The following is a 12918-nucleotide window of genomic DNA, read 5'->3' as shown; positions in this document are numbered from 1 at the left end:
AACAATGCAAGACAGGTTTTAATCTCTTAGCCAATAGTTTTGAAATGATCTTATAGTAGACTGAACATAGAGCTATTGGTCTGTAATCGGCTATTTTTTTAGCCACAATGGTTTTTGGGATGAGTCTGACATGAGTATGGTTGATCTTTGTTGGCAGGGAACCTGATATGAAGAAAGCTTGAATCTCTGCGATGATAGCCTCACCCACTGAAGACCAATTCGTTTGGAAAAAAACTAGCTGAGAAGCCATCTGGTCCTGGTGCTTTCTCAGGGTGGATCGAGAAGCAGGCCTGTTTGATTTCTAGTGAGGTTGGTATAGAGATCAATCTCTCATTCATTTCATTGGTGACACACGGTGTTAAAGCTTCTTTTGCCACTGTCGTCCTGTCTCCATCCTGAGAGGTGAATATATCCTGATAGTAATCTGAGATCACTTTCACAATCTCTTTCTCCTCATATACTTTTGTTCCCGAGGTTGATTCTAGGACAGAGATATTATTCAATGCTTTTCTATTTTTTGTAGCCGCATGAAAGTAACCAGAGTTCTTGTCTCCTAAGGTGAGCCAGAGTTGCCTGCTACGTTGTTTCCAATATTCTTCTTCTCTTTTATAGGCTACTAACAACTTCTGATTGATAGACTCGATGGTGGGTTGGCAGGTATTATCATCACACATAGCTTCTTCCAGTTGATCTTGGAGGGAGGAGATCTCTTGCTGACTATTTTTGTGTTGGAGTTTACTCCATTGGATTATTGCTAATCTGTAAAGATGTAACCGGTGCTCAATGGAAGCATCAGGATCCATATTCCATACCTCAGAGACAATCTGGTTAATCTCAGGGTTTTCTTTGAGTCTCCTATCATATCGAAAGAGACTTTTATGGTGTCGTTTGACAGGATCAAAGGAAGATATCAAGGGTTTGTGGTCAGAACCTTCGAACCTAAGGTATTCACTTCTACCTGAGGGATAAGCTAGGATCCAATCACTGTTTGCCATTGCTCTGTCTAACCGACATCTTACTACATGTGAGTGTCTCTAACCCCTCCAAGTGAGGAAATTTCATGAATGTTTCAGGTCATAAAGATCACAAGCGGACATAAACGATCGTAGATCCGTGAATGAAGTTACCTGTGATGAACCATGGTCCTGTTCTGTCCAAAGCATACTTTTGGAGATGGGTCCAGGCTTGGTGTTAGAGGTGTCAAACGGGCCAACCCGCGCCCATCTAGCCCGCCCCGCCAAGGACAATTTTTTTTTGGACCGCTGCGGACCGGCCCGTTTAGGACAGCGGTCAGAATATATATGTCCAGACCCGCCCCGCAAGACCCAGCGGGTTATCTGTCCAGCCCGCGGGCATTGTGTACATTCTTGGTTTTTAGTTTTCATTCTGAGTTTTTGTTCATTTTGATGTTTGATTTGTATGATCAGCAATTAGCAGCTCTGTATTTCTTTTGATAGGAAATCTTGGAGTTGGTATGATGTATGTGTCATGGCATGGATTTCTAATTTGAAAGAAAGTTTGAAACACACAATCAACAACAGAAATTGTGAATTTTGTTGTTGATCATGCCATCAAAAATGTTTTTTCCTCTTAAAGAATAAAGATAATGCTGATAGTTGCAGAAAAATCAAAGAATGATGAAAACAAGGTTGCAGGTTTCAAGAGCAATTTTTTTTCACAGGTTGCTAATTTATTCTTCAGTTACTATGGCTACAGAACTCGGATTCTTGCTTTGACGATGTCTTGCATTGAATCATTGTTGCTAGCATTGTCTACTTTGATGGAGAAAACTTTTTTATCAATTCCCTCAATCTTCCATTTCTCTAGGATCTCCATCGCTAAGTGTGTACCTGTATGTGGAGGAGGTAAAGCAGTAAACACTAAGATCTTGTTTTTCAGCTTCCAATTTATGTCGATGTAATGTGTTGTTAAACACATATAGCCCTCATGAGTGATTGCAGTCCACAAGTCAGTAGTGAAGCTAATCCTTCCAGGAACATTAGTCAATTCTCTCTTCAAGTTACCCATCTCACTCTCATAAAACTTGTAAACATCTGCTGCAGCTGTATTCCGACAGAAAAACTTCACATCCGCATTTAAATACTTCCAAACAGCCCTAACTCTCTCATATTCCACATAAGAAAATGGGAGATCATGTTGGATAAATAGACTTAGCTACCATTTCCCGGAAAACATGTTGATCAATCTTCCTAGCTTGCAATCTCGCTTCTGAATCAACCATCATCTTACCAATATCCCCATCTCTAAGCATAAACTTACATTTTTCCAAATGGCGTTTGTATGTGTTTGTACCATTTTTGTGTGCATTGAACACATAATCCTTTTTGCAATATTTGCACACAGCTCTTTCTTCACCAATACCCAAGTTGTTAACCTTCTTAATCACTGAGAATTGATCCCATACTTCTGAGTGCTGCTTTTTTTTTTGGTTCTGATGACCTTCCCTTGTCAGAATCTTCATCAACATTAATAAATCCCTCATCATCATTAGCATCTTCGTCAAGATCATCATCATCAGCAACCTCAATGACTTTTCTTTTCTGAGTTTTCTGAGTTTTCTGAGTTTTAGGTGCTTATGGTCCATAACTCACTTTCTGTTTCTGTTTCTCCTTCTTAGATGCTTCTGGTGCAGCACTCACTTTTTTTCTTTGCTTTGCAGATATTTTTGATCCATTAAACGCTCTGCTCTCATGTTCAGCATTTGCACCATTGATAAATCTCTGAGATTCCAGGTCTATTGACCTCTTTTCATATGAGTCATGCGACTCCTATCAAAACAAAAATAAAAAATTCTATTACTAAAACATAATTTGAAACATGAATAGATCGTTTATCAATCAGACATGACCAAAACTGCAACTTAGAATACTAAACTGAAAATCAAATGTTAGAACACTAAAACTGAAAAATCAAAAGTTCAAAACAGAATGCAATCAAAGGTCAAGGATACATAAACCTGCAACTTAGAACACTAAACTGGAAAATCAAAAGTTCAAAACACTAAACCTACAACTTAGAACACTAAACCTGCAACTTAGAACACTAAAATGAAAAATCAAAAGTTCAAAACAGAATGCAATCAAAGGTCAAGGATAAGTATGAAACATTACCATTATAGATATGTTCAGATGTGTATGGCTTCAGCTTCCAAGCCTCCAATGATACTCACAATTCACAAACGAAAATTCTCACCTCTATGTTTGAGACTTTGAGTCGTAAGTCGTAAAAAATAAAAAGACTTTTCAGTTTCCTTGTTAAACAATGAAAACACTCTTAATTTAGGGTTTTCGATTGTAAGTTTTATTCTAAAACCTTTACAGACTCTAAGTGAAACAAAAGGTTCAAAGTTCAAAGAAAGGTTTCAGACTTTGACGGGTCGAGCCGCAAACCCGCAATCCACAACGGGTTAGCCCGCTTCAACCCGCGACCCGTGATGGACTAATCCGCTAGGCCCGCTATTTCAAGGACACAAAAAATGATGTCCAAGCCCGCCCCGCCATGATACTAAATGGGCTAGGCCCGCGGGCAGGAGGCCCGCTTGAAATATGTACTTGGTGTCTCTTTGATTGATCCGGTTCACCATACATGAGGTAGAGAAAAACTCACGTCCTTTTGCTTTAATTTTTGTATCTATGAAGTGATGACTAGAATGGATGATCTCAAGTTCTATATTAGATTTCCAAAAGAGTGCAAGACCACCCGCAGCTGGATTTTCAGGGGGAACTAGGTGATGGTGGGGGTAGTCAAGCCATTGCAAAGTTTTCAGCACTGAGTCGGGTGAGTTTTTAGTTTCCATAAGAAACAACACATCTGGGAAGATCTTTTTCCTGATCTCCCGGATTCTTTGAACTGTTATGGGGTTCCCCAATCCACAACAGTTCCAGCTCGCCATTCTTAAAGAAGAGAGAATGGCGGTTTATGAAAATCCGTCTTTTTCTTCTTGCTTGTAGGGATCAGGGAGATTCTAGGAGGGCTAGAGGATGGGGGTTGTTGCACTACATGACTCCCTGGAGTTTGAGCTCTCGCCTTTTGTGCACCTGTTGCTTGTTTGGTTGTTTTCTTCTGACTGGACTTTGAAGCACCCGCTCTTGAAGAGGTGGTGGTACGAGCATGTGATTTCCGAGGAGAGCCTTGGGTAAAAATTCTTTTTTGTGTCTTAACTCTACGTAGTGGTTGGCTTATTTTTCCTTTTTGTTTTTGACTTGGAGGGCAACCTCGACTTCTTCTGCAAGACTCACCTGAGTTCTTTTGTAGCGTAACAGGTTCGCTTGAAGGGTTGGATAACTGATTTGCATCAGAATGTATTTCTGCGGGGGGTACTGACATCTGGGGGATAGCTATCTGGTTTGATGCCAGAATAGCATTGGCAGTTTCTTCCATCATATTGTCCGACTCACTCTGGAGGACTCGCATTCTTCTCGCAGCACTTTCACCTGGATCAGGGCATGAAATGTATTGAATGGTAACTTCTTGGAGGTCATTCATTATTTGTTCCCTTGTTTGTTGTGTCGCTTGTGGTTGCACACTAGTAATAGCCTGGTTTGGCTCTCCAAGGGCCATACTCATGTTTTGATTAGAGTTTACGGTTCATGACTTACTATATTTCTCTCCAAAAGGGGCCTTCTAGTTCTAGACGAGACAAAATTCTCATCATTTAGATATGTGGTTGATTTAGATTTTTCCCTCCACTGCAGATTGCGAGCTGCAGGTTCAGAGGTGAGATGGGGGCCAGTCTGGTGAGTTCTCCTGAAGCGGCTGGGAGCTGGTCTATTAGGTGATTTTGCTCTAAAGATTATTTCGTTGTGCTCCCTCGATGACTGAGTATGTTGTCTAGGAGAGGTGATACCTCCATGGTTATAACTTCTGTTTTCAGGGCTTTTTCTCCTTGACAGGTGGTTAAACCGGTGTAGGGAAGAGTTTCCAGGCACCTGGTGTTGCTCTCTTGGTGGTAGGAAGTTGTCCTGAGGAGTATAGTAGTTCGTGGAGATTGACTGCTGTGAGACCAGAGGTATCTGTTGTTTTCTTGGGGCTTCTGGTTCTTTCCTTAATTCTCGTAGACCTGGACAAGCTGTTTTGTCATGTGTGAGTCGTTGACAGTGAGAACAATGGTTTTTGAGGTTTTTGTAGGCCAGGTTGAGTAGGGTTTCGCTTCCATCAGCAAATTCGACAATTGTCTCCTTTGTGAGGGGTTCTAGACTGTTCAGGAGGATTTGGAGAAGGATAGAGGAGGGAGTAATATCCCAGTCTAGGATTTCTCCTAGAGCTTCCCCTATAGAGAAAACCATTTCCTTTTTCCAATAGTGTTTTGGTATCCGTTGGATCTCGAGCCAGAAATGGATATGGGATGGGAAAGAAGGGGATGTAATGGGTTCCCAGCGCTGGACTATGACCATCCAGTGGTCAAAATGGTAATGTCGGTTTGCTAGAACTTATAGTATATCCTCCTCAGTTTCAAAGGTGAATTGTAAGATCTCTTGTCCCAGGTCTGATCTTGATGCTTTACCATGTAGGTTCCAACGATTTAGTAGGAAAGAGAACAGAGCCCACATGCGCTGGATAGTTGGGTTTGTGAGTCGGCCAATGACTGTGAGGGAGTTATCTTGGATTAGATCTAAAGTGTCAAGATCAGGGGATCGGATTCTCTTGTGAGGTGGGGGGAATAGTCTTGTTGGATCTCTTTTCCTTTGAGATAGTGTGGAATACGGTTTGCAATGGTGTTTTGCAGTACAGGAGACGGTGAGAAGGATACGGTAGAGAACAAAAAGGCGGGAAATTGGTTTTTGCTTGAAACAAAAGGTTTAAAAAGGTTTGGCTAATCGGTTGGGGAGGAGTAAATGCAGTGGGGAAATCAGTAGCCTTGGATTATCTCATTCGCATAACACAGATTAGATTTTGGTTTAGGGGAAGCTTTCAGATCTAGGTTATTCGATGAGAAATTTGAAAAAAGGTTTGGGAGTTACCGTTGTACCAGTGGTTAAAAGGATGGACGTTGCTGCTATTAGAGAAGCAAGGTGGGTGAGATCTGGATAATAGACTTCTTCATGGCTCCTCGGAGAGTATACATAGGAGAGAAATTTGTTGAGTTTTCGTGGGTTGTGTATGTAAGACTTTATCCATCGGAGGTTGATAGAGAGGTTGATAGAGGAGTTCTTAATGCTTTGTTAAAAAAAAAATCAAAACAAAAGAAAAAATGTAAGATCTCCCTTTATATAGTATACTCAACTGTCTGTGAGGCTAATAAAAAATACAAAAGAAAAAAAAAAATTAGAAAGATTGATTTTATTACTTCTCCTCTCTTTCTCTCTCTTTCTCTCACAATTGAATCTCCCAAACGAGAAAACAATTTGGAATCAGAAGCTTCAAGGTTTGGAATCGAAGGACCGTTTGGATTCAATTGGGAATGGAGAGAAGACGATTCGATGGGAATGGAGAGAAGGGCGATTCATCGGAAAGTTTTAGAGTGGATTAATTATAATCGTTGAAGATTCTCTGGCTTGGTCGGTGGATTTGATTTGAATCTGGGTAGGGTAGGGTAGGTTACGTGCTTTTCTATCGGGACTTTGTTGCATTAGAGATGAAGTGAGAGAAATCTAAGTCCAGCAAGGAAGACGATTGGTGCTGGATCGGTTGTGTTGAAAGATGTGCCGCCTCGTACGACGGCTGTTGGAAATCCGGCGAGGTTGCTTGGTGGTAAAGATAATCCGAAAACGCATGATAAGATTCCTGGTTTGATTATGGACCAGACATCGCATATATCCGAGTGGTCGGATTATGTAATCTGAAAAACAAAAAAGTCTTTGCTTTGTATTGTTGTTGTTAATGGCTTTTCATTGTTCTCTCTCGGCTTCTTCTGTTACTGAAGCTGGAGAACTTATGATATGCGATAATCAGATTATTTGTCTCTCTATAAGATTGACTGATTAAGATGGGATTTGAATGTAAAACTCGGAAACTCTAAACTCTGTTTAGTGGAGTTTCCTGTGGTTGGTTTCTGATTAGCAGAGACTACTTTAAAGATATGTAATCTAAGTGTTTATTTGGTTAAACCATGATTTCTTTGATCAGACTTGTTGGGAATAAATTGAAGATTCATCATTTGTCTTGAGTTTTGTTTTGCTTACTACAACTTTCTAGGAAATGACAACAAGATCAGTCAGGATCCAGGATTGCTTGCTACCATCAATTAAAACTCTACCTATTTGTCTGTAAGTTTCATCTGCTTCTGTTGAAAATTGCTGTAGAAAAAGCGGTAAAGCGAGTGCAGAGCCAGGTCCCCTTTGTGACGGTAAGATCAGAGGTCTTGGTCTTCTTGGCTTGTTTCCGGGAAATTTCATCTGTTCTGTAAATTTACTATGAGTTTCTGCGTATTGATTGGTAGACGCAGTGAGCACTTTACTGACTTGTCTCCTGGACCACTTTGTCGTAAACCCAAAAAAAAGTGAACAGCAGCAGCAGGCTGCACACCGCAGAATCCGTCGACCTTTCACAGTTACTGAGGTAGAAGCACTTGTTCAAGCAGTTGAGAAACTCGGTACTGGAAGGTAAAAAACACTAATACAGATCATAGTGTTGTCATTTTTTCCAAGATGATATTATCTATAGGCTGGCTAATTCAATTTGTTCTAAGATGTTGAACTTTTTTCTTAAACATATCTTAGGCTTGTTTGGTTTGGTTTGATTCTCTGTCAAATCTCGATTCTTTGTTCATACTTTGAGTCACGAAAATATTCAAACTTTATGAACCTGTGATGATGAAGTTGAACATCAAGGTAGTTTTTGATTGATTCAATATCACGAAAGCTTAGTTCTTTTCATACTAGAGCTGTTCTTTCTTGATTTGGTATCGTAAAGTCTTTTACTTTTCTGTTAGAAATTGGTTGTGTTAGTTGTTGTTACTGGATGTGAGAATCTAAGGGTATATGAGTTAGCAGTAGCTCCTGATATCGTTGCTATGTGTGTGTTATAATGTTAGTGTGTTTGTCTTTGTAATCTTGTGTCTTTGTGTGATGCAGAGCCAATGCGCAACAACCAAAGTTGTTCGTGGGAATGATTCTGATTCTCATATTTGCTGAAGCACTTGCGCTGTACGGTCTCATTGTTGGTATCATCCTCTCTTCTCGAGCTGGTCAATCTAGAGCCGAGTGAAGAAATTCATAAGTATCTCTGCTATATGAGCTCTAAGTCCTTGTAATGGTTTGGTAAATTTTACTTTCAGTTTTTTTTTCTTTTGTGGTATTGTGAGTTTTGAGTTTCTCATGAAAACAAACATCATGGGTGAAAAATATTTGGGTTTCAAAACCATTTATTTTTATTTATTTTATTTTCTTTGCACACTAAATTTATGGATACATCAATAAGTAATAAAATATGAATTGCACTTCTATTCTATTGTATGTATTAACGTTTTAATTATGTTTTGTATGTTCTAAAATTAATTAAATGTAATATTTTCTGTTATTATAAAATCTTACTTCTATTCTATTTAAAATTCTTAAATTTCAAAAAACATTATTTTCAAAAATAAAAAACCCAAAATTAGAACTTACATTGGAGGAGAAAATTTTAACTAAGAGTTCATGGGTTCTTATATTCAAAACAAAACACAATTAATTCATAAAAAACTAAAACAGTGTTTAACAACCTCTTCCTAAGATACTACCGATATTGTTGCCCTAATGGTAGAGAGATCATCCCATGTGTTTGTCTTGTTGTTTTTCTAAGTGAAATGAAATACATAATTATCCCACACAATATTTTCTGTTATTATAAAATCTTACTTCTATTCTATTTAAAATTCTTAAATTTCAAAAAACATTATTTTCAAAAATAAGAAACCCAAAATTAGAACCTACCATTGAAGGAGAAAATTTTAACTAAGAGTTCATGGGTTCTTATATTCAAAACAAAACACAATTAATTCATAAAAAACTAAAACAGTGTTTAACAACCTTTTCCTAAGATACTACCGATATTGTTGCCCTAATGGTAGAGAGATCATCCCATGTGTTTCTCTTGTTGTTTTTCTAAGTGAAATGAAATACATAATTATCCCACACAATAAGACTAATTTTTATTTAAAGATTTTTATAAATTAGTCATATCTCCAAACATTAATCATGATTCTTACTAGTATTATACTATATGTTTCATTAGTCTTACAGGTTATCCAAGAATCATGATTAATCTTTGGAGATAAGACTAATTTATATTTAGAGATATTACCATTTTAAGGGTAACCATACTCATTTGGGGAAATGAATTCAAGAGCTCATTATTTACAAGCGCCATATAAACCTAAACCAAAACTTTAAACCAACAATTAAAACCTCACCAATTTGTATTAAACCAGTTCATAATGTATTTTAGACACAAACCGATGATAATATTCGTTTACACACACAAAATTTTATATTTCTTGTAAATTGTAACTCACCATTTTAGAAGATAAAACAGAAAATGTGGCGACACGTCCGTGTGTTAAAAATTACCATACACACACATTATTACATCACACTTACTAGTTGTAAAAGATAAAAAGTTAAAAACAGAAAAATGTGGCAACACGTCATTGTTTAAAAAAGAAAAAAAAATCTGTGTTTCCTTATATAGACATTATTACATCACCCAAAATAATAATAATCGCTTTAATATTACCATTGACGTACTAAATGCAAGAGATAAACTTCTCATTAACTACACGTAAACAAGATAAAACAGAAAATGTGGCGACACGTTTTTGCCTTTTTTTTTCCTAAATCTGTTTTCCAAAAAATTTATTTGAGATATGTTAATAAATAAAAAAGGAGGAAATGTAAATCGGACGGTTATGGAGGCACCGCCGTATCATCAACATAAATCCAACCACGTGGACGGTAGTCAGCTATCAAAATCTCGAGCTCATATTCACGAAAAGGCAGCGTAATATTGAATATCTCGTGATATCTCTGCTGACGTGTATGATCTTCCGGCACAACAAGACTTTGAGAGAAGAGTTAACGTAATGTTCTGTTCTGTAACAGAGGACTTTGGTTACCTATATAAAGCTCTTACTTGCTGTTTCAATTTTCTCAACTAAGTTTATTGAAAATCAAATTCATTTTCTTTTTTTTTCTCTTTGTATTTGCAATGGTGATGATGAATAAGCTTTTGTCGCATCGTTTGTTCAATATGTCAAAAATGGCGTCGCAGGGTTTAATGAACTGTCGTATCTCGTCTTCTTCGTTAGCCCTGCGAACTAGGGTTCCTAACGATCTAGGAGAAGCCACGATTGATCCGGAGCCTGGTGATTTGACGATTTCTAGGAGGTTTTTGCACAAAATCTCAATGAGTCGGGCGGATGGTACTATGAAGATGTCGATTGGGGAGGGTTTGATTGAGAAGCTTCGAGAAATGGATGTGAACAAGGACAGGATCCGATTAGACGGGCTTTCTCATCATCGGATGGTGGAGAAGGATAAGGAGGAGACGGAGTCGTTGGGGCTTACAGTGCAAGACGTTAAGAAGTTGCTAAGAGCGTCACAGATCGAAGTTGTTAAAACGAAGCTGTTGGAGACCGGGAAAATCTGGATTCGTTACTCTGATTTCGTACGTGTTTGTAGTGATTCTTCGTTGGATCCTTCTCAAGGACCTTGGATCGCTAAGATGCTTGACGATTCTGGAAACGTAATCGTTTTGGGTGATTCTGTTTGTTTAAGACCTGATCAGGTATAACTTCTTCTCCCTCCTCTTGTTTTATGTTTCTCTTCCATTTGCATGATACGACCTTCGTGTTTGTTGTGTGTGTTGTTAAACAAAAGAGCAGTTAGGTTCCTTCAAAGTTTTTTGTACGTTTCTTTGTTGGTTTGATTTGATTTGGAAGCTATTGAAAACTGATATATTTTTTTTTTGTTTGTTTGTTACGGTTGAATTCTTTTCTTGTGCATCGAATTCTCAACAGGAGATTCGGAAACCTCTGTGTCACCTAGATGCATGTAGGAGGGTTCTCAGTTTGAAGTGGTGACAAAGAGGAACACTTTCTATGGAGGCCTTGGGTTTGATACCAAAACCCAAAGAAAAAAAAAATTGCATAACTGGTCATCAAATCTGATGGGAAAGATAATTGATTTAAGTTTTAGTTGTGTGTTGTTCTCTGTTTCTATGGTTTCTTTGCTCATCGGTGCCTTTTCTTATGAGGGTGGACTAATTCAAAAATTAGTCATTAGTATCGCTGATCATAAGCTGTTTTGTGTGTTTTGAATGTTATTCCTGTCACTAAAGCTTAAAAGAGGAGGTGAAGTTCTTGTTTTACCCAACAGTTTTCTGATTTTGGTCTTTTTCCTGTGTGTGATCAGGTAACCAAGTCCATTGAAGGCTTGCTTCCTTTACCACAGATCCGTAGCCCAAATGACCCAAGAAGAAATGAACTAAAAGAGCTTGAAGCCATAAAGACGGTCATAGACGAGAAAGCACATTCTTTGGTGAGAAGAGAGCTTTGGGCTGGTCTAGGTTACTTGATCATCCAGACCGCAGGGTTCATGAGGCTAACGTTCTGGGATCTCACCTGGGATGTTATGGAGCCAATCTGTTTCTATGTCACATCGGTATATTTCATGGCGGGTTACACTTTTTTCCTCAGGACATCGAGGGAGCCTTCCTTTGAAGGGTTTTACCAAAGCAGGTTTGAGGCTAGACAGAGGAAACTGATGAAAACTCAGGATTTTGATGTTGGGAGGTACGATGAGCTGAAGAAGCTGTTTAATCCCAAACCTTCTGCTGCTGTTTCCAAGATTCTTGGAACTCTACAGAATTGATTTTTTTGGTGTTTCCTTATCCTACCTAACCTGAGAAAGATAAAAACTGACCCCCAAAATTGTGTACAACAACTATTTTGATAACTGCATAATCTTTCTAGGGACAATAAAAAAAAAAAAAAAGAGAATAAGACAGAGAAAAAAAGGTTCTAATAGTGCGGCTTATGTAATTTCGAAGAGTAGATAAAAAGAATCATTTGTAATGATATACTGTGATAAACCTCTATCATATATATATCAAACCCCCTTTTTTTTTTTTTTAAGGCTGCTTTTATAAATTAACTAGAAGTTTGGGAACAAAATTGAAGCAAAATGAAAACTTGACAAAAATTAAAGACAAAATCCTGAAAAAAGAGCAATCCAAAACGTGCAAGAACTCAATCTCCATCGCGTTTGTCACCCTCAATCAAGTTGTGTAACCATGCCGGACCACCCAAAGCCAAATATAACGTGAATCGTCCATCCCGTGTAACACTTAAAGCAATATCCCTAGCCAAATCATTGGCTTTAGGTGAGGAGAGCTTATGTATACATTATGTATTCAGTCGTTGTGTTCTTATAAATACCACGTATCCGTTTTCCATGGAGCTTCTAAATGATAGTACAGTATTAGTTTCTAAATAGAACATGTATAACATATGCTTAATAACGTCGGACTTACATTAATGATGGGTAGAGCATGTTCTGCGTGGGAGTAGTTGTTGTATGTTCACCGTCCAAGTCTCCTTTTGATTAATTCACAAGGAAATGAACTACGACCGTGTAAACTAAAAAATCTGAGTTTGGTAGGCCACAAGAAAATGAGACAAAAGAAAAAGAGTCACTTTGTTGAAAATAATATCACGTGGACAAAACCGAATTACTCATAGTGAAAGAGATGTATATTACAGTTCCTTCCATAATAACGATTAGGATACTAGTTTAATAGTTTAATCCATTGTTTCATTGTTTGGTACTTAAACGCAATAAATAATTTCTTTAACTCATAAGAATAAAAAGAAGTACTATAACGCGTACGTATTGCCAAAACAACAATTAGGACAACTTTTTTTTACTAAATTTATTCGATACGTATCAAATTATCTTGATTTATCTTAGCTGGTCATCA

The 12918-nt window shown here is 38.0% G+C and overlaps 2 protein-coding genes and 1 long non-coding RNA gene across 6 annotated transcripts; 2 read left to right on the top strand and 1 right to left on the bottom strand.

Moving 5' to 3' along the window:
• Nucleotides 1-200: 200 nt before the first annotated feature.
• LOC147935718 (uncharacterized) lies at nt 201-995 on the bottom strand. The gene has a single exon (XM_087470235.1). It carries the CDS (start codon nt 993-995, stop codon nt 201-203), a length of 795 nt encoding a protein of 264 aa, XP_087326361.1.
• Nucleotides 996-6256: 5261 nt separating this feature from the next.
• Nucleotides 6257-8409, top strand: LOC104716452 (uncharacterized). Of its 2 annotated transcripts, none has more exons than XR_756052.3 (3): nt 6257-7306; nt 7400-7562; nt 8034-8409. It is a non-coding gene; the product is annotated as an uncharacterized LOC104716452 (long non-coding RNA). The 2 variants fall into 2 exon arrangements; XR_015568734.1 differs by having other exon boundaries at nt 6261-7306; nt 7406-7562.
• A 1611-nt stretch (nt 8410-10020) lies between these two features.
• LOC104716451 (calcium uniporter protein 4, mitochondrial-like) lies at nt 10021-12092 on the top strand. 3 transcript variants are annotated; one of them, XM_087468248.1, is made up of 3 exons: nt 10028-10725; nt 10958-11051; nt 11352-12092. In XM_087468248.1, exons 1-2 carry the CDS (start codon nt 10147-10149, stop codon nt 11018-11020), a joined length of 642 nt encoding a protein of 213 aa, XP_087324374.1. In that variant the 5' UTR covers nt 10028-10146; the 3' UTR covers nt 11021-11051; nt 11352-12092. The 3 variants fall into 3 exon arrangements, with proteins under 3 accessions (XP_010432132.1, XP_087324374.1, XP_087324373.1); XM_010433830.3 differs by lacking the exon at nt 10958-11051 and having other exon boundaries at nt 10021-10725; XM_087468247.1 differs by having other exon boundaries at nt 10029-10725; nt 10958-12092.
• Nucleotides 12093-12918: the final 826 nt, after the last annotated feature.

Source organism: Camelina sativa, chromosome 10, assembly GCF_030686135.1.
Source record: "Camelina sativa cultivar CO46 ecotype springtype chromosome 10, ASM3068613v1".
NCBI classification, from domain to species: domain Eukaryota; kingdom Viridiplantae; phylum Streptophyta; class Magnoliopsida; order Brassicales; family Brassicaceae; genus Camelina; species Camelina sativa.
This window is presented reverse-complemented; position numbering and strand designations above follow the sequence as displayed.